We start from the raw sequence: 22,642 nt of genomic DNA, 5'->3' as shown, positions 1-22,642 counted from the left end.
TTTGAGTTAGGGTTAAGGTTCACATTGGGAACTGAATTATTTGCTTTATTTTCTCATTTACAGCATAGGCCTATAAAAGAAATATATAACAAATTGTAGTGGAAAAATGCAGCAGTGTTATTTTGAACAAATCACAATCATAGATTCTAATTTTGTTATGATAGTATTGTGGAACAAATATCATAAATTACGTAATGCAAAAGAAAACCGTCTTTCACTTATCATATTTAAGTATAAAACAGATTCATAGCTAAACAATCAGTGGGGTACTGGTCACTTTTAATCAATAATTTGTGTTTGCATACAGGCTGCTACCATAGTGGTAGATAAAATAAGAACATATTACAAAGTTCAGAGGCTGTTGAATGAATGTAGGCAACTTGTTTATTAAGTTAGTTAATGTCAACAGATAACTGGACCCCAGCACAACTATCATATAAACTTGTGCAAATCTTACATACCTTTAACACTGCTATAGAATATCAAGTTACCTTGTCACCTACTGACCCTATGGCTTTAAATTATGTAATCTGATGTGAGCAGACAAATTTGATCTGAGAATTGTCATTTACCTTTTTGACAACAATGTGCCCATTTTCATCCTTGTACTTTTCCTCTGTCACTGATTGCGTAGGGAGGTCAGTCATTTCATCAGCCTGTGAGGTCAACAAAACAGGAATGAAAATAGGAATGCTAGCTTAGGATAGTGTCTATGCTTAGTACTCCACTGCAAAAAAACACAATAAAACGTGTTAGAGACAGCAAAATATAACATTAGGGAGAAAATTGGGGACTTCGGGATACTTGCATTCTAAGGAATAAAAGGTTAGGTTGTCAAATAAACAAAGAAATATACATAGCAACAAAAGCACCAATGAGGTTCAGCCATTTATGCAAAATCAATTGGCTGATTACTTAAAAAACACACAAATACACAAATTTCATCCAGTTGATGTGAGTAAAACTTACACAACTGTAAACATATCTATTAAACACCTGTTTAAAGTTGAACTCTGGAAGTTACACCCTACATGCTCATTTTAAGCACTACCAGTCATGCGTAAGGCAGATAGATACCTGAATGACAACTCTCCTTCGAACTATTCTGGTGGTCAAAAATTCCTCATCGGAACTTTCTGACAGTGTTCCAAGCTCTGCAGTGATCTCCTGACCAACCAACACAAACCCATCAAGATTTAATGAATGCCAACATCACTATTTTGTGTTTGCACTTTGAAGCAAAGCAAGCAATAAGCAGAGTGGTATGGTGCACTTTCCACAGCATTTGGCCATTTACACTTAACATTTATATCTTACACTGGAAAGTCCAACATAGCAGTCTGTCAAACATTTTCAAAACTATACCATGCATGTTGTTAATTAAAAAAAATATTGTTGGCAGTGATTAAAAAACGTGTAACTCATGTTATCACAGTGAGTGACGCAGATAACGCAGAGTGAGGCAGCTGTGGTTAGGGGTCAACAAAGTGACATGCTCGGGTTATAAATTGTTCAGTTTCCATCCATGTGGCCAGTGTGTAAGCAGTCATTCCTCTTTGAAGCAAATGTAACATTTAGTTAAGCTCAGCTCTGGGAATAGCTTGCAAGTTGGGGTGGTTACCAGATTTCACCTTACCCTCGACAGAGATTCATTAGTATCATCATAAGCTCCCATTTCACAGATAGGAGGCAGTTGTGAAGCCTCACACAGGGTGAATTCTTCATCGGAAGCATCTGAATCGTGTAATAATTCTTCATTATCTTCATATATGTTACAAAAAGACTCATTCATAAAATTAGCATCCTCATAATCTTCACTTCCTGAGGACAACAGGACTCGTCGATATGCCTTTTGTTGCTCTCCTGAATTGCAAAGATGATCCTGAGGATGACTTGGTCCACTTGACCTGATTCTTGTCTCTGGTTCATCTGGGTCAGTCTCTGAGAAATCTGATGCAGCCTGTTTGCAGTCAAAGTAAGGCTCTGGATCAGATTCACAAAATTCAAATGTTGGACTCCTTGATTCATTATGCAGAGGCATGTGGGCAAATGCTGTAGTAGAAAAGACCTCTGCATAACCAGGTGGGATGTTGTACTCCCCATCAGAGGTTGATAAAGCCCTCTCATCTTTGCATTTAACTAAAGTGGGATGAGAGTCAAAAACATCATTGTCTGTTGGAGTCAGAGATTTGTCTGAATGCTCTGCACTGGTTCTTGGCCTGCACTCATCAGAGGGTGTCTCAGAGTTTTCTGAAGTAGGGTATGGGATCAGTTCTTCAAAGTAAAAACCTCTTGTAGTTGGAACTTTCTTAGATGTCACATTAGAAAAACACGGAGAAGACAATTTATAAGTCTGAATGGCTTCAACAGATTCTGCTTCCCATAAACGTGAATGTGAGTCTTCAGAACTGTGTGTTAATGCTTCTTCTCTTACATCCATTGAGCCATCACAAGATGTAAGGGGTTCAAGTTTTCCATGACTTTGCAGAATGTCAGTTATTGAGTAATCCTCACAATGACTGGCCAGACCTTGCCAAGGTAAGTGAGATTGACTTTCTGTAGGTTCTTTGTGGCAAGACTTACTATAATTAGTATTGTTGTCAGTTTGGCTGGGCTGTAGCATGTCCAAAGGAAAATATGAGTTCTGTGGCTGTGCCCAAACTTCCGAAACACTTGGGGGAGATTCTGCTACTGAGAATGGTTTAGCAGTGGCTGCAGGACTACCGCTGTCACAGTCAAGATTTGACTGGCCACTTGTCTCAGGGGTTTTTGCTAGATCAGACTGACTGACAACTACTCGAGATTCATCTTCAACAGTAGTTTGGGAATGTGCAGGAACTGTCCCTTTTACATTTGTGTGATTAGTATCTTGTGTAAGTTGTGTAACAAAGGACACACTGGTTCTTTGGGCATCATTATCTTCTGTGGAGCAATGATCTTCAGACGAATGGTCTTCAGACTTGTGTGTTTGAACATTTTCATGGCTTTCATCAAATGATTCTGGCAAATGTAGATCGGGTCTCTCTAAGCTTAACTTAAGTTTCAGTGTCTCAAGATCTGACAGTAGCTGGTCAAGCTGAGGGGAACCAACTGGTGTTGGAGGAGACTCTGAGGCCATGATGACTGGATTATCTCGGCTGTTTTGAGTTGTCTGACAGAGTGAGTCTGGAGTCATTGAGCTTGATTTAGCCGAGTTTGGATCTTCACTTTGTACTAGGAATGGCTCAATTTCATCCTTTCTATGTGGTGTCCGAGTTTGATTGGTAAATAAGACCTCAGTTTGTGTTTCAAATGTTTCTGGAATTGGTGCTTCAGGATTTGCAATGGAAAATGTGTTTGAGCAAAGCACACTGACTGATGTTCCGTTTGGAGAGAGCTGCTTCTGCTCTAACTGAACATTTGTTTGTTTTGAAGATTCTGTAAGATTTGTCTTGGAGGATGGTGTTGGTATCTGCAAGAAATGATAAAATGAAGTGGAAAATAATTCAAATGAATGGATTATGTTATTTATTTTGGGAAACAAATTACCAATGAAATGATGCATGCGTATGTCAAGAACATCTTGTGGTTTAAGAAATGAAAGTAGTATCTCAAATTCATTTGTGACCCTCTTGAGTCAGTATTCTCAATACCTTTTTCATACAGATTTAGAACATTCCTTGAAACATACTAGAACAGTCATACTAGGGCACAAATGAACTTCAGTCAGAATCTTATGTGCTGCAACATGAAAGTGGACATGCATAAGCTTTGTGCTGCTTCCAAGAGAATGGTTCCTCCCATGTCTCAACTATAGCACTTCCCACTCTTAACTTAAATACTTGGCAGACTTGACCAATTGTGAACAAGTGTTATTTTATTAAAATGTGGTATAACCACAGGGCGATTGTGGGGCATACATTTCCCATAATTTTGGCACAATGTTAATCTCATTAATCTCATTTAATTTTACCATCTGAACCTAATTTAAATTGAACACCTGTTGATATTTCAAACTGAATTTGCCATTTGAGCAGAGTCATGTTGTTAAAAAAATTATCGGCGCCAATGAAACATTGTCTCTGTGCTCTATTTTTAACGTTATCAAGAAGAGAATGGGAGTCTGTGCCTTACAAGCAGGTAGCAAACCAGCAGCACAACATACAGCACATGCTTCTAACTGCGTACAAGTACATTCGGTTTGTTCTTCTTGCTGTGAAGTGAAGGTCTAAATTATGTTACTACGTCATTGTAACAAGATACCTGGGTATGATGCAATGTAAACCTTCTTATGCTTAAAGCAGCTGCAAACTCAAGAAGGTATCAGAAAATCCAAATGTTAGTTTATTGGTAACTTATGAGAATGTTCCATGTTAAAATAGAATGGTGATGTCTTTAATGAGATAAAACTCTCCATTAGTTGTGCTGAACTGAAAGCTCATTCCTGCTGCTCTAATGCAAACATGCCACAACGTGGTAAAGTAGTCTCTGTGTTATTAGTGGCTGCCTCATTCACAATTAATGTATTTCCAGATGTATTACTTCCAAAAGCAACACTGCACTCTCTTGTGCTGTCTTACCGACACCAGGAAACTTTGACTCTTGTCCTCTCTCCTGGATTTTCTTTTCAAATTCTTCCAAAACAAATCTTGGGTGTGTGTCATCTTTAACTGATTGTCTATATGTTCATGCACAAATTGTCGTTGTTTCATTAATTGTTTTGTTTCTTGTTTATGAAAAATTTATTCAGCCAGTCAGCATGATGAAATCTGGGTTTTTGCATTACAAATGACATGTGACTCAACTCAATATAAAACTGTCTAACTGTGAGTTGGAACCACATCTAGTGTTGGTTTTCTGCCATCCACAGAGATGGTGTGATGAAAAAAGACTGTGCATATGTGTCTGACGAAGGATCACTGGGTCCTGTCTCAAAGGTTCCAGTTTGGGGCATCAGGCTTTCAGGGTGTGAATCTGTTACTAAAACATCAGGAGATGAAGAATATGACAAGGAGGAAGCTTGTGAGAACTGAGAGTCTGAAATATGATCTTCAAACTCAGAAGATATGGCTCGGTAAAATGGATCTGTTGTACTGCCTCCAAGTGTTTCATTATTGTTTTTGAAAATATGCCTTGGACATGTTTGATTAGCTAGACAGATTTGAGTATCACTGTGAAAAACACCTTTTCCATCATAGAATGGGTCAAGTATGTGTGACATAAACCCTCTGGTTGTACATTTATATCTAAGTGGGCTCACTGGACTAAAACTCGCCTTGGGGACTGTATTCTGAGAGGGGAGTTGTTTAAAAGCATAATCTGAGGACTGCACTGACAGACATGTATCAGAAGTATGTACGATGTTTAATGAAAACAACCAGTTGTCAGTAAATGACTGTGTGAAAAAACTGTCTTTCTGTTCAACCCATGAAGTAAAGGAATCTGGGGAATCTGGTCTGTTGTCATGAAAAAACTCATCAAAAGGTGTGGAAAATTCAATATCTGACTGCATTGAATAAGGTGACACTGAACTACAGTCTGAGTAACGTAAGAAATAATTACAATGTTGACTTGACATCTGTCCAAAGGTGATGTCAGGAGAGAAGGAGGATTCTTCCACTGAGGCCAGAGAATCTGGTGAAAATGATCTGAAGTCTTTCAGCCAGTCCTGGAGGAGTGCAAAGTCAAAGTCGGAAGACACAGAGTCTGGGGACAAGGCCCTGGTACTGAAAAACCTGTCAAGTTCAAGGTCTGATAAAAATGATTGTGGGGACTCTGGTCTGGATTCGTCAAACAGAGTTTTGAGAAAAAAATCTGTACCCTCCCAATCAGAGATTGTAGATTCTGGTGTAAATGACCTGTGTCTATACGAGTCATGATAAAAACTATCATGGTGACACCAGAAATGAGGAATGGGTGAGTCAGGAGACAAGGGCCTACTGAAAAACCTGTCAAGTTCAAGGTCTGAAAAAACTGATTGTGGGGACTCTGGTCTGGATTCGTCAAACAGATTTTCGAGACAGAAATCTGTACCCTCCCAATCAGACATTGTAGATTCTGGTGTAAATGACCTGTGTCTATACGAGTCATAATTGAAACCATCACGGTGACACCAGAACTGAGGAATGGGTGAGTCAGGAGAAAAGGGCCTACAGTGGCTGTGAGATACCACTGACTCTGGAGACTGCGCTCTAAATTCAATCATCCAGTTGTCGTCATAGGACTGGGTGTAATCACAAGGAGTCGAAACTGTTATTGGAGATAAAGACTGGATATCAGAATGTTTGACTGAGTGAGCAGTGTATACTTCGTTGACAGGTGTAATGCCTCGCACTACATCTGCATACGTAAGATGTCTTGAAGTGGGAAAGGCTTTGGATGAGAATACGTCAAAAGCACTTTTAGTTTCAGTGCCTGAAGTAAATGAATCTGGGGAATCTGGTCTGGTGTCGTCAAATAATTCTTCCAGACAAAATGTGTAATCCTCAATATCTGACCCTGCTGAATAAGGTGTTACTGGCCTGCTTTCGGAGAAATGTAAGAAATAATCACAGTGTTTACTTGTCTCCTGGCCGAATATCATGTGAGGAGTCCCGTTACACTGTTCAGCTGAGGCCACAGATTCTGGTGAAGATGATCTGAAGTCTTTTAGCCAGTCCTGAAGGAGTGCAAAGTCAAAGTCGGAAGACACAGAGTCTGGGGACAAGGCCCTGGTACTGAAAAACCTGTCAAGTTCAAGGTCTGATAAAAATGATTGTGGGGACTCTGGTCTGGATTCGTCAAAAGAGTTGTGAGACAGAAATCTGTACCTTCCCAATCAGAGATTGTAGACTCTGGTGTAAATGACCTAAGTCTATACGAGTCATGATAAAAACTATCATGGTGACACCAAAACTGAGGAATGGGTGAGTCAGAAGAGAAGGGCCTTCTGAAAAACCTGTCAAGTTCAAGGCCTGATAAAACTGAATGTGGGGAATCTGGTCTGCACTCCTCAAAAAGATATTCAAGATAGAATTCAGTGCTATCCCAGTCTGAGTTTGTAGACTCTGGTGTAAACGACCTGTGTCTGGATAGGTCAAAAATGAATACATCATTATATGATCTGAACTGAGGAATGGGTGAGTCAGGAGAGAGAGGTCTACATTCACTTTGAGATGCCACTGACACTGGAGACTGCGCTCTAAAATCAGTCATCCAATTGTCCTCATAGTTTTGAGTGTAATTGCCTTGTGTTGATACCATCAGTGGAGGAAGAGATTTGAATTTATACGGTTTGACTTCCAAACCAGTGTCTGCCTCTTTTACACATACAACTCCCCGCACTACATCTGCATAAGTAAGAGGTCTTGAAGGGGGAAAGGCTTTGGATGAGAATACGCCATGAGCGCTTTTAGTTTCAGTGCCTGAATTAAATGAATCTGGGGAATCTGGTCTGGTGTCGTCAAATAATTCTTCCATACAAAATGTGTAATCCTCAATATCTGACACTGCTGATTGAGGTGATACAGGTCTGCTCCCAGAGTAGTGTAAGAAATAATCACAGTGTTTACTTGTCTCCTGGCCGAATATCATGTGAGGAGTCCAGTAACACTGTTCAACTGAGGCCACGGATTCTGGTGAAGATGATCTGAAGTCTTTCAGCCAGTTCTGGAGGAGTGCAAAGTCAAAGTCGGAAGAAACAGAGTCTGGGGACAAGGCCCTGGTACTGAAAAACCTGTCAAGTTCAAGGTCTGATAAAAATGACTGTGGGGACTCTGGTCTGGATTCGTCAAAAAGAGTTGTGAGACAGAAATCTGTACCTTCCCAGTCAGAGATTGTAGACTCTGGTGTAAACGACCTGTGTCTAAACGAGTCATAATAAAAACTATCATGGTGACACCAGAACTGAGGAATGGGTGAGTCAGGAGAGAAGGGCCTACTGAAAAACCTGTCAAGTTCAAGGTCTGATAAAACTGATTGTGGGGACTCTGGTCTGGATTCGTCAAACAGATTTTCGAGACAGAAATCTTTACCCTCCCAATCAGAGATTGTAGATTGTGGTGTAAATGACCTGTGTCTATACGAGTCATAATTGCAACCATCACGGTGACACCAGAACTGAGGAATGGGTGAGTCAGGAGAGAAGAGCCTACAGTGGCTGTGAGATACCACTGACTCTGGAGACTGCGCTCTAAATTCAATCATCCAGTTGTCGTCATAGGACTGGGTGTAATCGCAAGGAGTCGAAACTGTTATTGGAGAAATAGACTGGATATAAGAATGTTTGACTGAGTGAGCAGTGTACACTTCTTTGACAGGTGCAATGCCTCGCACTACATCTGCATAAGTAAGAGGTCTTGAAGTGGGAAAGGCTTTGGATGAGAATACGTCAAAAGTACTTTTAGTTTCAGTGCCTGAAGTAAATGAATCTGGGGAATCTGGTCTGGTGTCGTCAAATAATTCTTCCAGACAAAATGTGTAATCCTCAATATCTGACACTGCTGAATAAGGTGTTACTGGCCTGCTTTCGGAGAAATGTAAGAAATAATCACAGTGTTTACTTGTCTCCTGGCCGAATATCATGTGAGGAGTCCAGTAACACTGTTCTACTGAGGCCACGGATTCTGGCGAAGATGATCTGAAGTCTTTCAGCCACTCCTGGAGGAGTGCAAAGTCAAAGTCGGAAGACACAGAGTCTGGGGACAAGACCCTGGTACTGAAAAACCTGTCAAGTTCAAGGTCTGATAAAACTGATTGTGGGGACTCTGGTCTGCACTCCTCAAATAGATTTTCAAGAAAGAATTCAGTGCTATCCCAGTCTGAGTTTGTAGACTCTGGTGTAAACGACCTGTGTCTGGATAGGTCAAAAATGAATACATCGTTATATGATCTGAACTGAGGAATGGGTGAGTCAGGAGAGAGAGGTCTACATTCATTTTGAGATGCCACTGACTCTGGAGACTGCGCCCTAAAATCAGTCATCCAATTGTCCTCATAGTTTTGAGTGTAATTGCCTTGTGTTGATACCGTCAGTGGAGGAAGAGATTTGAATTTATACGGTTTGACTTCAAAACCAGTGTCTGCCTCTTTTACAGGTAAAACTCCTCGAACTACATCTGCATAAGTAAGAGGTCTTGAAGTGGGAAAGGCTTTGGATGAGAATACGCCAAAAGCACTTTCAGTTTCAGTGCCTGAAGTAAATGAATCTGGGGAATCTGGTCTGGTGTCGTCAAATAATTCTTCCATACAAAATGTGTAATCCTCAATATAAGACACTGCTGATTGAGGTGATACGGGTCTGCTCCCAGAGTAATGTAGGAAATAATTACAGTGTTTATTTGTCTCCTGACCGAAAATTATGTGAGGAGTCCAGTTACACTGTTCAACTGAGGCCACAGATTCTGGTGAAGATGATCTGAAGTCTTTCAGCCAGTCCTGGAGGAGTGTAAAATCAAAGTCGGAGGAAACAGAGTCTGGGGACAAGGCCCTGGTACTGAAAAACCTGTCAAGTTCAAGGTCTGATAAAAATGATTGTGGGGACTCTGGTCTGGATTCGTCAAATAGAGTTGTGAGAAAGAAATCTGTACCTTCCCAATCAGAGATTGTAGACTCTGGTGTAAATGACCTGTGTCTATACGAGTCATGATAAAAACTATCGTGGTGACACCAGAAATGAGGAATGGGTGAGTCAGGAGATAAGGGCCTACTGAAAAACCTGTCAGGTTCAAGGTCTGATAAAACTGATTGTGGGGACTCTGATCTGGATTCGTCAAAAAGATTTTCGAGATAGAAATCTTTACCCTCCCAATCAGAGATTGTAGATTCTGGTGTAAATGACCTGTGTCTATACGAGGCATAATTGCAACCATCACGGTGACACCAGAACTGAGGAATGGGTGAGTCAGGAGAGAAGGGCCTACAGTGGCTGTGAGATACCACTGACTCTGGAGACTGCGCTCTAAATTCAATCATCCAGTTGTCGTCATAGGACTGGGTGTAATCACAAGGAGTCGAAACTGTTATTGGAGATAAAGACTGGATATCAGAATGTTTGACTGAGTGAGCAGTGTATACTTCGTTGACAGGTGTAATGCCTCGCACTACATCTGCATACGTAAGATGTCTTGAAGTGGGAAAGGCTTTGGATGAGAATACGCCATAAGAACTTTTAGTGTCAGTGCCTGAAGTAAATGAATCTGGGGAATCTGGTCTGGTGTTGTCAAATAATTCTTCCAGACAAAATGTGTAATCCTCAATATCTGACACTGCTGATTGAGGTGATACAGGTCTGCTCCCAGAGTAATGTAGGAAATAATTACAGTGTTTACTTTTCTCCTGGCCGAAAATAATGTGAGGAGTCCAGTAACACTGTTCTACTGAGGCCACAGATTCTGGAGAAGATGATCTGAAGTCTTTCAGCCAGTCCTGGAGGAGTGTAAAATCAAAGTCGGAAGACACAGAGTCTGGGGACAAGGCCCTGGTACTGAAAAACCTGTCAAGTTCAAGATCTGATAAAAATGATTGTGGGGACTCTGGTCTGGATTCGTCAAAAAGAGTTTTGAGACAGAAATCTGTACCCTCCCAATCAGAGATTGTAGACTCTGGTGTAAATGACCTGCGTCTATACAAGTCATAATAAGTACTGTCATGGTGAAACCAGAACTGAGGAATGGGTGAGTCAGGAGAGAGGGGCCTACTGAACAACCTGTCAAGTTCAAGGTCTGATAAAACTGATTTTGGGGACTCTGGTCTGCACTCCTCAAATAGATTTTCAAAAAAGAATTCAGTGCTATCCCAGTCTGAGTTTGTAGACTCTGGTGTAAACGACCTATGTCTGGATAGGTCAAAAATGAATACATCATTATATGATCTGAACTGAGGAATGGGTGAGTCAGGAGAGAGAGGTCTACATTCACTTTGAGATGCCACTGACTCTGGAGACTGCGCTCTAAAATCAGTCATCCAATTGTCCTCATAGTTTTGAGTGTAATTGCCTTGTGTCGATACCGTCAGTGGAGGAAGAGATTTGAATTTATACGGTTTGACTTCCAAACCAGTGTCTGCCTCTTTTACACGTACAACTCCTCGAACTACATCTGCATAAGTAAGAGGTCTTGAAGAGGGAAAGGCTTTGGGTGAGAATACGCCATAAGCACTTTTAGTGTCAGTGCCTGAAGTAAATGAATCTGGGGAATCTGGTCTGGTGCCGTCAAATAATTCTTCCAGACAAAATGTGTAATCCTCAATATCTGACACTGCTGATTGAGGTGATACAGGTCTGCTCCCAGAGTAGTGTAGGAAATAATTACAGTGTTTACTTGTCTCCTGGCAGAATATCATGTGAGGAGTCCAGTAATACTGGTCAACTGAGGCCACGGATTCTGGTGAAGAAGATCTGAAGTCTTTCAGCCAGTCCTGGAAGAGTGCAAAGTCAAAGTCGGAAGACACGGAGTCTGGGGACAAGGCCCTGGTACTGAAAAACCTGTCAAGTTCAAAGTCTGATAAAAATGATTGTGGGGACTCTGGTCTGGATTTGTCAAATAGAGTTTTGAGACAGAAATCTGTACCCTCCCAATCAGAGATTGTAGACTCTGGTGTAAATGACCTGTGTCTATACGAGTCATAATAAAAACTATCATGGTGACACCAAAACTGAGGAATGGGTGAGTCAGGAGATAAGGGCCTACTGAAAAACCTGTCAAGTTCAAGGTCTGATAAAACTGATTGTGGGGACTCTGGTCTGGATTCGTCAAAAAGATTTTCGAGATAGAAATCTTTACCCTCCCAATCAGAGATTGTAGATTCTGGTGTAAATGACCTGTGTCTATACGAGGCATAATTGCAACCATCACGGTGACACCAGAACTGAGGAATGGGTGAGTCAGGAGAGAAGGGCCTACAGTGGCTGTGAGATACCACTGACTCTGGAGACTGCGCTCTAAATTCAATCATCCAGTTGTCGTCATAGGACTGGGTGTAATCACAAGGAGTCGAAACTGTTATTGGAGATAAAGACTGGATATCAGAATGTTTGACTGAGTAAGCAGTGTATACTTCATCGACAGGTGGAATGCCTCGCACTACATCTGCATACGTAAGAGGTCTTGAAGTGGGAAAGGCTTTGGATGAGAATACGCCAAAAGCACTTTTAGTGTCAGTGCCTGAAGTAAATGAATCTGGGGAATCTGGTCTGGTGTTGTCAAATAATTCTTCCAGACAAAATGTGTAATCCTCAATATCTGACACTGCTGATTGAGGTGATACAGGTCTGCTCCTGGAGTAATGTAGGAAATAATTACAGTGTTTACTTTTCTCCTGACCGAAAATCGTGTGAGGAGTACAGTAACACTGTTCAAATGCGGCCACTGATTCTGGTGAAGATGATCTGAAGTCTTTCAGCCAGTCCTGGAGGAGTGTAAAATCAAAGTCGGAAGACACAGAGTCTGGGGACAAGGCCCTGGTACTGAAAAACCTGTCAAGTTCAAGGTCTGATAAAACTGAATGTGGGGACTCTGGTCTGGATTCGTCAAATAGAGTTTTGAGACAGAAATCTGTACCCTCCCAATCAGACATTGTAGATTCTGGTGTAAATGACCTGTGTCTATACAAGTCATAATAAATACTATCATGGTGACACCAGAACTGAGGAATGGGTGAGTCAGGAGAGAAGGGCCTACAGTGGCTGTGAGATACCACTGACTCTGGAGACTGCGCTCTAAATTCAATCATCCAGTTATCGTCATAGGACTGGGTGTAATCGCAAGGAGTCCAAACTGTTATTGGAGAAATAGACTGCATATCAGGATGTTGGACTGAGTGAGCAGTGTATACTTCTTTGACAGGTGCAATGCCTCGCACTACATCTGCATACGTAAGAGGTCTTGAAGTGGGAAAGGCTTTGGATGAGAATACGCCAAAAGCACTTTTAGTGTCAGTGCCAAAAGTAAATGAATCTGGGGAATCTGGTCTGGTGTTGTCAAATAATTCTTCCAGACAAAATGTGTAATCCTCAATATCTGACACTGCTGATTGAGGTGATACAGGTCTGCTCCCAGAGTAATGTAGGAAATAATTACAGTGTTTACTTGTTCCCTGGCCGAATATCATGTGAGGAGTCCAGTAACACTGTTCAACTGAGGCCACGGATTCTGGTGAAGATGATCTGAAGTCTTTCAGCCAGTCCTGGAGGAGTGTAAAGTCAAAGTCGGAAGACACAGAGTCTGGGGACAAGGCCCTGGTACTGAAAAACCTGTCAAGTTCAAGGTCTGATAAAACTGATTGTGGGGACTCTGGTCTAGATTCGTCAAACAGAGTTTTGAGACAGAAATCTGTACCTTCCCAATCAGAGATTGTAGACTGTGGTGTAAATGACCTGTGTCTATACAAGTCATAATAACAATCATCATGGTGACACCAGAACTGAGGAATGGGTGAGTCAGGAGAGAAGGGCCTACTGAAAAACATGTCAAGTTCAACGTCTGATAAAACTGAATGTGGGGACTCTGGTCTGGATTCATCAAACAAATTTTCGAGACAGAAATCTTCACCCTCCCAATCAGAGATTGTAGATTCTGGTGTAAACGACCTGTGTCTGGATAGGTCAAAAATGAATACATCATTATATGATCTGAACTGAGGAATGGGTGAGTCAGGAGAGAGAGGTCTACATTCACTTTGAGATTCCACTGACTCTGGAGACTGCGCTCTAAAATCAGTCATCCAATTGTCCTCATAGTTTTGAGTGTAATTGCCTTGTGTTGATACCGTCAGTGGAGGAAGAGATTTGAATTTATACGGTTTGACTTCCAAACCAGTGTCTGCCTCTTTTACAGGTACAACTCCTCGAACTACATCTGCATACGTAAGAGGTCTTGAAGTGGGAAAGGCTTTGGATGAGAATACGCCATAAGCACTTTTAGTGTCAGTGCCAAAAGTAAATGAATCTGGGGAATCTGGTCTGGTGTCGTCAAATAATTCTTCCAGACAAAATGTGTAATCCTCAATATCTGACACTGCTGACTGAGGTGATACGGGTCTGCTCCCAGAGTAGTGTAAGAAATAATTACAGTGTTTACTTGTCTCCTGGCCGAATATCATGTGAGGAGTCCAGTAACACTGTTCAACTGAGGCCACGGATTCTGGTGAAGATGATCTGAAGTCTTTCAGCCAGTCCTGGAGGAGTGTAAAGTCAAAGTCGGAAGACACGGAGTCTGGGGACAAGGCCCTGGTACTGAAAAACCTGTCAAGTTCAAGGTCTGATAAAACTGATTGTGGGGACTCTGGTCTAGATTCGTCAAACAGAGTTTTGAGACAGAAATCTGTACCCTCCCAATCAGAGATTGTAGATTCTGGTGTAAATGACCTGTGTCTATACGAGTCATAATAAAAACTATCATGGTGACACCAGAACTGAGGAATAGGTGAGTCAGGAGAGAAGGCCCTGGTCCTGAAAAACCTGTCAAGTTCAAGGTCTGATAAAACTGATTGTGGGGACTCTGGTCTGGATTCGTCAAACAGATTTTCGAGACAGAAATCTTCACGCTCCCAATCAGAGATTGTAGATTCTGGTGTAAATGACCTGTGTCTATACGAGTCATAATTGCAACCATCACGATGACACCAGAACTGAGGAATGGGTGAGTCAGGAGAGAAGGGCCTACAGTGGCTGTGAGATACCACTGACTCTGGAGACTGCGCTCTAAATTCAATGATCCAGTTGTCGTCATAGGACTGGGTGTAATCGCAAAGAGTCAAAACTGTTACTGGAGATACAGACTGGATATCAGCATTTTTGACTGAGTGAGCAGTGTATACTTCTTTGACAGGTGCAATGCCTCGCACTACATCTGCATACGTAAGAGGTCTTGAAGTGGGAAAGGCTTTGGATGAGAATACGCCAAAAGCACTTTTAGTTTCAGTGCCTGAAGTAAATGAATCTGGGGAATCTGGTCTGGTGTCGTCAAATAATTCTTCCAGACAAAATGTGTAATCCTCAATATCTGACACTGCTGATTGAGGTGATACAGGTCTGCTCCCAGAGTAATGTAGGAAATAATTACAGTGCTTACTTGTCTCCTGGCCGAATATCATGTGAGGAGTCCAGTAACACTGTTCAGCTGAGGCCACGGATTCTGGTGAAGATGATCTGAAGTCTTTCAGCCAGTCCTGAAGGAGTGTAAAGTCAAAGTCGGAAGACACGGAGTCTGGGGACAAGGCCCTGGTACTGAAAAACCTGTCAAGTTCAAGGTCTGATAAAAATGATTGTGGGGACTCTGGTCTGGATTCGTCAAACAGAGTTTTGAGACAGAAATCTGTACCCTCCCAATCAGAGATTGTAGACTCTGGTGTAAATGACCTGTGTCTATATGAGTCATAATAACAATCATCATGGTGAAACCAGAACTGAGGAATGGGTGAGTCAGGAGAGAAGGGCCTACTGAAAAACCTGTCAAGTTCAAGGTCTGATAAAAATGATTGTGGGGACTCTGGTCTGGATTCGTCAAACAGATTTTCGAGACAGAAATCTGTACCCTCCCAATCAGAGATTGTAGATTCTGGTGTAAATGACCTGTGTCTATACGAGTCATAATTGCAACCATCACGATGACACCAGAACTGAGGAATGGGTGAGTCAGGAGAGAAGGGCCTACAGTGGCTGTAAGATACCACTGACTCTGGAGACTGCGCTCTAAATTCAATCATCCAGTTGTCGTCATAGGACTGGGTGTAATCGCAAGGAGTCGAAACTGTTATTGGAGAAATAGACTGGATATCAGGATGTTGGACTGAGTGAACAGTGTATTCTTCTTTGACAGGTGCAATGCCTCGCACTACATCTGCATATGTAAGAGGCCTTGAAGTGGGAAAGGCTTTGGATGAGACTACGCCATAAGCACTTTTAGTGTCAGTGCCTGAAGTAAATGAATCTGGGGAATCTGGTCTGGTGTCGTCAAATAATTCTTCCAGACAAAATGTGTAATTCTCAATATCTGACACTGTTGATTGAGGTGATACAGGTCTGCTCCCAGAGTAATGTAGGAAATAATTACAGTGTTTACTTGTCTCCTGGCTGAATATCATGTGAGGAGTCCAGTAACACTGTTCAACTGAGGCCACGGATTCTGGTGAAGATGATCTGAAGTCTTTCAGCCACTCCTGGAGGAGTGCAAAGTCAAAGTCGGAAGACACGGTGTCTGGGGACAAGGCCCTGGTACTGAAAAACCTGTCAAGTTCAAGGTCTGATAAAAATGATTGTGGGGACTCTGGTCTGGATTCGTCAAACAGAGTTTTGAGACAGAAATCTGTACCCTCCCAATCAGAGATTGTAGACTCTGGTGTAAATGACCTGTGTCTATACAAGTCATAATAAAAACTATCATAGTGACACCAGAACTGAGGAATGGGTGAGTCAGGAGAGAAGGGCCTACTGAACAACCTGTCAAGTTCAAGATCTGATAAAAATGATTGTGGGGACTCTGGTCTGGATTCGTCAAACAGATTTTCGAGACAGAAATCTGTACCCTCCCAATCAGACATTGTAGATTCTGGTGTAAACGACCTCTGTCTGTATGAGTCGTAATTAACACCATCACGGTGACACCAGAACTGAGGAATGGGTGAGTCAGGAGAGAAGGGCCTACAGTGGCTGTGAGATACCACTGACTCTGGAGACTGCGCTCTAAATTCAATCATCCAGTTATTGTCATAGGACTGGGTGTAATCGCAAGGAGTCAAAACTGTTACTGGAGAAACAGACTGGATCCCAGAATGTTTGACTGAGTAAGTAGTGTATACTTCTTTGACAGGTGCAATGCCTCGCACTACATCTGCATATGTAAGAGGTCTTGAAGTGGGAAAGGCTTTGGATGAGAATACGCCAAAAGTACTTTTAGTTTCAATGCCTGAAGTAAATGAATCTGGGGAATCTGGTCTGGTGTCGTCAAATAATTCTTCCAGACAAAATGTGTAATCCTCAATATCTGACACTGCTAATTGAGGTGATACAGGTCTGCTCCCAGAGTAATGTAGGAAATAATTACAGTGTTTACTTGTCTCCTGGCCGAATATCATGTGAGGAGTCCAGTAACACTGTTCAACTGAGGCCACGGATTCCGGTGAAGATGATCTGAAGTCTTTCAGCCAGTCCTGGAGGAGTGCAAAGTCAAAGTCGGAAGACACAGAGTCTGGGGACAAGGCCCTGGTACTGAAAAACCTGTCAAGTTCAAGGTCTGATAAAACTGATTGTGGGGACTCTGGTCTGGGTTCATCAAATAGAGTTTTGAGACAGAAATCTGTACCCTCCCAATCAGAGATTGTAGACTCTGGTGTAAATGACCTCTGTCTATACAAGTCATAATAACAATCATCATGGTGACACCAGAACTGAGGAATGGGTGAGTCAGGAGAGAAGGGCCTACTGAAAAACCTGTCAAGTTCAAGGTCTGATAAAACTGAATGTGGGGACTCTGGTCTGGATTCGTCAAACAAATTTTCGAGACAGAAATCTTTACCCTCCCAATCAGAGATTGTAGATTCTGGTGTAAATGACCTATGTCTGGATAGGTCAAAAATGAATACATCATTAAATGATCTGAACTGAGGAATGGGTGAGTCAGGAGAGAGAGGTCTACATTCACTTTGAGATGACACTGACTCTGGAGACTGCGCTCTAAAATCAGTCATCCAGTTGTCCTCATAGGTTTGAGTGTAATTGCCCTGTGTCGATACCGTCAGCGGAGGAAGAGATTTGAATTTATACGGTTTGACTTCCAAACCAGTGTCTGCCTCTTTTACAGATACAACTCCTCGAACTACATCTGCATAAGTAAGAGGTCTTGAAGTGGGAAAGGGTTTGGATGAGAATACGCCATAAGCACTTTTAGTGTCAGTGCCTGAAGTAAATGAATCTGGGGAATCTGGTCTGGTGTCGTCAAATAATTCTTCCAGACAAAATGTGTAATCCTCAATATCTGACACTGCTGACTGAGGTGATACGGGTCTGCTCCCAGAGTAGTGTAAGAAATAATTACAGTGTTTACTTGTCTCCTGGCCGAATATCATGTGAGGAGTCCAGTTACACTTTTCAACTGAGGCCACGGATTCTGGTGAAGATGATCTGAAGTCTTTCAGCCAGTCCTGGAGGAGTGTAAAGTCAAAGTCGGAAGACACGGAGTCTGGGGACAAGGCCCTGGTACTGAAAAACCTGTCAAGTTCAAGGTCTGATAAAAATGATTGTGGGGACTCTGGTCTGGATTCGTCAAACAGAGTTTTGAGACAGAAATCTGTACCCTCCCAATCAGAGATTGTAGACTCTGGTGTAAATGACCTGTGTCTATATGAGTCATAATAACAATCATCATGGTGACACCAGAACTGAGGAATGGGTGAGTCAGGAGAAAAGGGCCTACTGAAAAACCTGTCAAGTTCAAGGTCTGATAAAACTGAATGTGGGGACTCTGGTCTGGATTCGTCAAACAGATTTTCGAGACAGAAATCTTTACCCTCCCAATCAGAGATTGTAGATTCTGGTGTAAATGACCTGTGTCTATACGAGTCATAATTGCAACCATCACGATGACACCAGAACTGAGGAATGGGTGAGTCAGGAGAGAAGGGCCTACAGTGGCTGTAAGATACCACTGACTCTGGAGACTGCACTCTAAATTCAATCATCCAGTTGTCGTCATAGGACTGGGTGTAATCGCAAGGAGTCGAAACTGTTATTGGAGAAATAGACTGGATATCAGGATGTTGGACTGAGTGAACAGTGTATTCTTCTTTGACAGGTGCAATGCCTCGCACTACATCTGCATATGTAAGAGGCCTTGAAGTGGGAAAGGCTTTGGATGAGACTACGCCATAAGCACTTCTAGTGTCAGTGCCTGAAGTAAATGAATCTGGGGAATCTGGTCTGGTGTTGTCAAATAATTCTTCCAGACAAAATGTGTAATCCTCAATATCTGACACTGTTGATTGAGGTGATACAGGTCTGCTCCCAGAGTAATGTAGGAAATAATTACAGTGTTTACTTGTCTCCTGGCTGAATATCATGTGAGGAGTCCAGTAACACTGTTCAACTGAGGCCACGGATTCTGGTGAAGATGATCTTAAGTCTTTCAGCCACTCCTGGAGGAGTGCAAAGTCAAAGTCGGAAGACACGGAGTCTGGGGACAAGGCCCTGGTACTGAAAAACCTGTCAAGTTCAAGGTCTGATAAAAATGATTGTGGGGACTCTGGTCTGGATTCGTCAAACAGAGTTTTGAGACAGAAATCTGTACCCTCCCAATCAGAGATTGTAGACTCTGGTGTAAATGACCTGTGTCTATATGAGTCATAATAACAATCATCATGGTGACACCAGAACTGAGGAATGGGTGAGTCAGGAGAGAAGGGCCTACTGAAAAACCTGTCAAGTTCAAGGTCTGATAAAACTGATTGTGGGGACTCTGGTCTGGATTCGTCAAACAGATTTTCGAGACAGAAATCTTTACCCTCCCAATCAGAGATTGTAGATTCTGGTGTAAATGACCTGTGTCTATACGAGTCATAATTGCAACCATCACGATGACACCAGAACTGAGGAATGGGTGAGTCAGGAGAGAAGGGCCTACAGTGGCTGTAAGATACCACTGACTCTGGAGACTGCGCTCTAAATTCAATCATCCAGTTGTCGTCATAGGACTGGGTGTAATCGCAAGGAGTCGAAACTGTTATTGGAGAAATAGACTGGATATCAGGATGTTGGACTGAGTGAACAGTGTATTCTTCTTTGACAGGTGCAATGCCTCGCACTACATCTGCATATGTAAGAGGACTTGAAGTGGGAAAGGCTTTGGATGAGACTACGCCATAAGCACTTCTAGTGTCAGTGCCTGAAGTAAATGAATCTGGGGAATCTGGTCTGGTGTCGTCAAATAATTCTTCCAGACAAAATGTGTAATCCTCAATATCTGACACTGCTGATTGAGGTGATACAGGTCTGCTCCCAGAGTAATGTAGGAAATAATTACAGTGTTTACTTGTCTCCTGGCCGAATATCATGTGAGGAGTCCAGTAACACTGTTCAACTGAGGCCACGGATTCTGGTGAAGATGATCTGAAGTCTTTCAGCCAGTCCTGGAGGAGTGTAAAGTCGAAGTCAGAAGACACAGAGTCTGGGGACAAGGCCCTGGTACTGAAAAACCTGTCAAGTTCAAGGTCTGATAAAACTGATTGTGGGGACTCTGGTCTGGATTCGTCAAATAGAGTTTTGAGACAGAAATCTGTACCCTCCCAATCAGAGATTGTAGACTCTGGTGTAAATGACCTCTGTCTATACAAGTCATAATAACAATCATCATGGTGACACCAGAACTGAGGAATGGGTGAGTCAGGAGAGAAGGGCCTACTGAAAAACCTGTCAAGTTGAAGGTCTGATAAAACTGAATGTGGGGACTCTGGTCTGGATTCGTCAAACAAATTTTCGAGACAGAAATCTTTACCCTCCCAATCAGAGATTGTAGATTCTGGTGTAAATGACCTATGTCTGGATAGGTCAAAAATGAATACATCATTAAATGATCTGAACTGAGGAATGGGTGAGTCAGGAGAGAGAGGTCTACATTCACTTTGAGATGACACTGACTCTGGAGACTGCGCTCTAAAATCAGTCATCCAGTTGTCCTCATAGGTTTGAGTGTAATTGCCCTGTGTCGATACCGTCAGCGGAGGAAGAGATTTGAATGTATACGGTTTGACTTCCAAACCAGTGTCTGCCTCTTTTACAGATACAACTCCTCGAACTACATCTGCATAAGTAAGAGGTCTTGAAGTGGGAAAGGGTTTGGATGAGAATACGCCATAAGCAATTTTAGTGTCAGTGCCTGAAGTAAATGAATCTGGGGAATCTGGTCTGGTGTCGTCAAATAATTCTTCCAGACAAAATGTGTAATCCTCAATATCTGACACTGCTGATTGAGGTGATACAGGTCTGCTCCCAGAGTAATGTAGGAAATAATTACAGTGTTTACTTGTCTCCTGGCCGAATATCATGTGAGGAGTCCAGTTACACTTTTCAACTGAGGCCACGGATTCTGGTGAAGATGATCTGAAGTCTTTCAGCCAGTCCTGGAGGAGTGTAAAGTCAAAGTCGGAAGACACGGAGTCTGGGGACAAGGCCCTGGTACTGAAAAACCTGTCAAGTTCAAGGTCTGATAAAAATGATTGTGGGGACTCTGGTCTGGATTCGTCAAACAGAGTTTTGAGACAGAAATCTGTACCCTCCCAATCAGAGATTGTAGACTCTGGTGTAAATGACCTGTGTCTATATGAGTCATAATAACAATCATCATGGTGACACCAGAACTGAGGAATGGGTGAGTCAGGAGAGAAGGGCCTACTGAAAAACCTGTCAAGTTCAAGGTCTGATAAAAATGATTGTGGGGACTCTGGTCTGGATTCGTCAAACAGATTTTCGAGACAGAAATCTGTACCCTCCCAATCAGAGATTGTAGATTCTGGTGTAAATGACCTGTGTCTATACGAGTCATAATTGCAACCATCACGATGACACCAGAACTGAGGAATGGGTGAGTCAGGAGAGAAGGGCCTACAGTGGCTGTAAGATACCACTGACTCTGGAGACTGCGCTCTAAATTCAATCATCCAGTTGTCGTCATAGGACTGGGTGTAATCGCAAGGAGTCGACACTGTTATTGGAGAAATAGACTGGATATCAGGATGTTGGACTGAGTGAACAGTGTATTCTTCTTTGACAGGTGCAATGCCTCGCACTACATCTGCATATGTAAGAGGCCTTGAAGTGGGAAAGGCTTTGGATGAGACTACGCCATAAGCACTTCTAGTGTCAGTGCCTGAAGTAAATGAATCTGGGGAATCTGGTCTGGTGTCGTCAAATAATTCTTCCAGACAAAATGTGTAATTCTCAATATCTGACACTGTTGATTGAGGTGATACAGGTCTGCTCCCAGAGTAATGTAGGAAATAATTACAGTGTTTACTTGTCTCCTGGCTGAATATCATGTGAGGAGTCCAGTAACACTGTTCAACTGAGGCCACGGATTCTGGTGAAGATGATCTGAAGTCTTTCAGCCACTCCTGGAGGAGTGCAAAGTCAAAGTCGGAAGACACGGAGTCTGGGGACAAGGCCCTGGTACTGAAAAACCTGTCAAGTTCAAGGTCTGATAAAAATGATTGTGGGGACTCTGGTCTGGATTCGTCAAACAGAGTTTTGAGACAGAAATCTGTACCCTCCCAATCAGAGATTGTAGACTCTGGTGTAAATGACCTGTGTCTATACAAGTCATAATAAAAACTATCATAGTGACACCAGAACTGAGGAATGGGTGAGTCAGGAGAGAAGGGCCTACTGAACAACCTGTCAAGTTCAAGGTCTGATAAAAATGATTGTGGGGACTCTGGTCTGGATTCGTCAAACAGATTTTCGAGACAGAAATCTGTACCCTCCCAATCAGACATTGTAGATTCTGGTGTAAACGACCTCTGTCTGTATGAGTCGTAATTAACACCATCACGGTGACACCAGAACTGAGGAATGGGTGAGTCAGGAGAGAAGTGCCTACAGTGGCTGTGAGATACCACTGACTCTGGAGACTGCGCTCTAAATTCAATCATCCAGTTATTGTCATAGGACTGGGTGTAATCGCAAGGAGTCAAAACTGTTACT

General features: G+C 42.4%; 2 protein-coding genes across 11 annotated transcripts in view; both read right to left on the bottom strand.

The window, feature by feature from the left end:
* ank2a (ankyrin 2a, neuronal) overlaps positions 1 to 22,642 on the bottom strand; it is a 91,786-nt gene that overhangs the window by 4,342 nt on the left and 64,802 nt on the right. For all 9 annotated transcript variants that reach the window (XM_030147202.1, XM_030147248.1, XM_030147269.1 and 6 more), the window contains one exon: positions 573 to 656. In XM_030147202.1, the coding sequence (XP_030003062.1) occupies positions 573 to 656 (84 nt within the window). The remainder of the gene's footprint in view (positions 1 to 572; positions 657 to 22,642) is intronic.
* Positions 4,805 to 6,103, bottom strand: LOC115428877 (uncharacterized). Of its 2 annotated transcripts, none has more exons than XM_030148110.1 (2): positions 5,928 to 6,103; positions 4,805 to 5,714 (listed from the first exon to the last, which is right to left on the bottom strand). In XM_030148110.1, the coding sequence occupies exons 1-2, from the start codon at positions 6,026 to 6,028 to the stop codon at positions 4,823 to 4,825; spliced, it is 993 nt and encodes a 330-aa protein (XP_030003970.1). In that variant the 5' UTR covers positions 6,029 to 6,103; the 3' UTR covers positions 4,805 to 4,822. The 2 variants fall into 2 exon arrangements, with proteins under 2 accessions (XP_030003970.1, XP_030003977.1); XM_030148117.1 differs by having other exon boundaries at positions 4,805 to 5,728; positions 5,942 to 6,103.

The sequence above is a fragment of the Sphaeramia orbicularis genome, chromosome 1, assembly GCF_902148855.1.
Source record: "Sphaeramia orbicularis chromosome 1, fSphaOr1.1, whole genome shotgun sequence".
In the NCBI taxonomy this organism is placed as follows: domain Eukaryota; kingdom Metazoa; phylum Chordata; class Actinopteri; order Kurtiformes; family Apogonidae; genus Sphaeramia; species Sphaeramia orbicularis.
The sequence above is the reverse complement of the archived record's forward strand: the minus strand, read 5'-3'. Positions and strand labels throughout refer to the sequence as shown.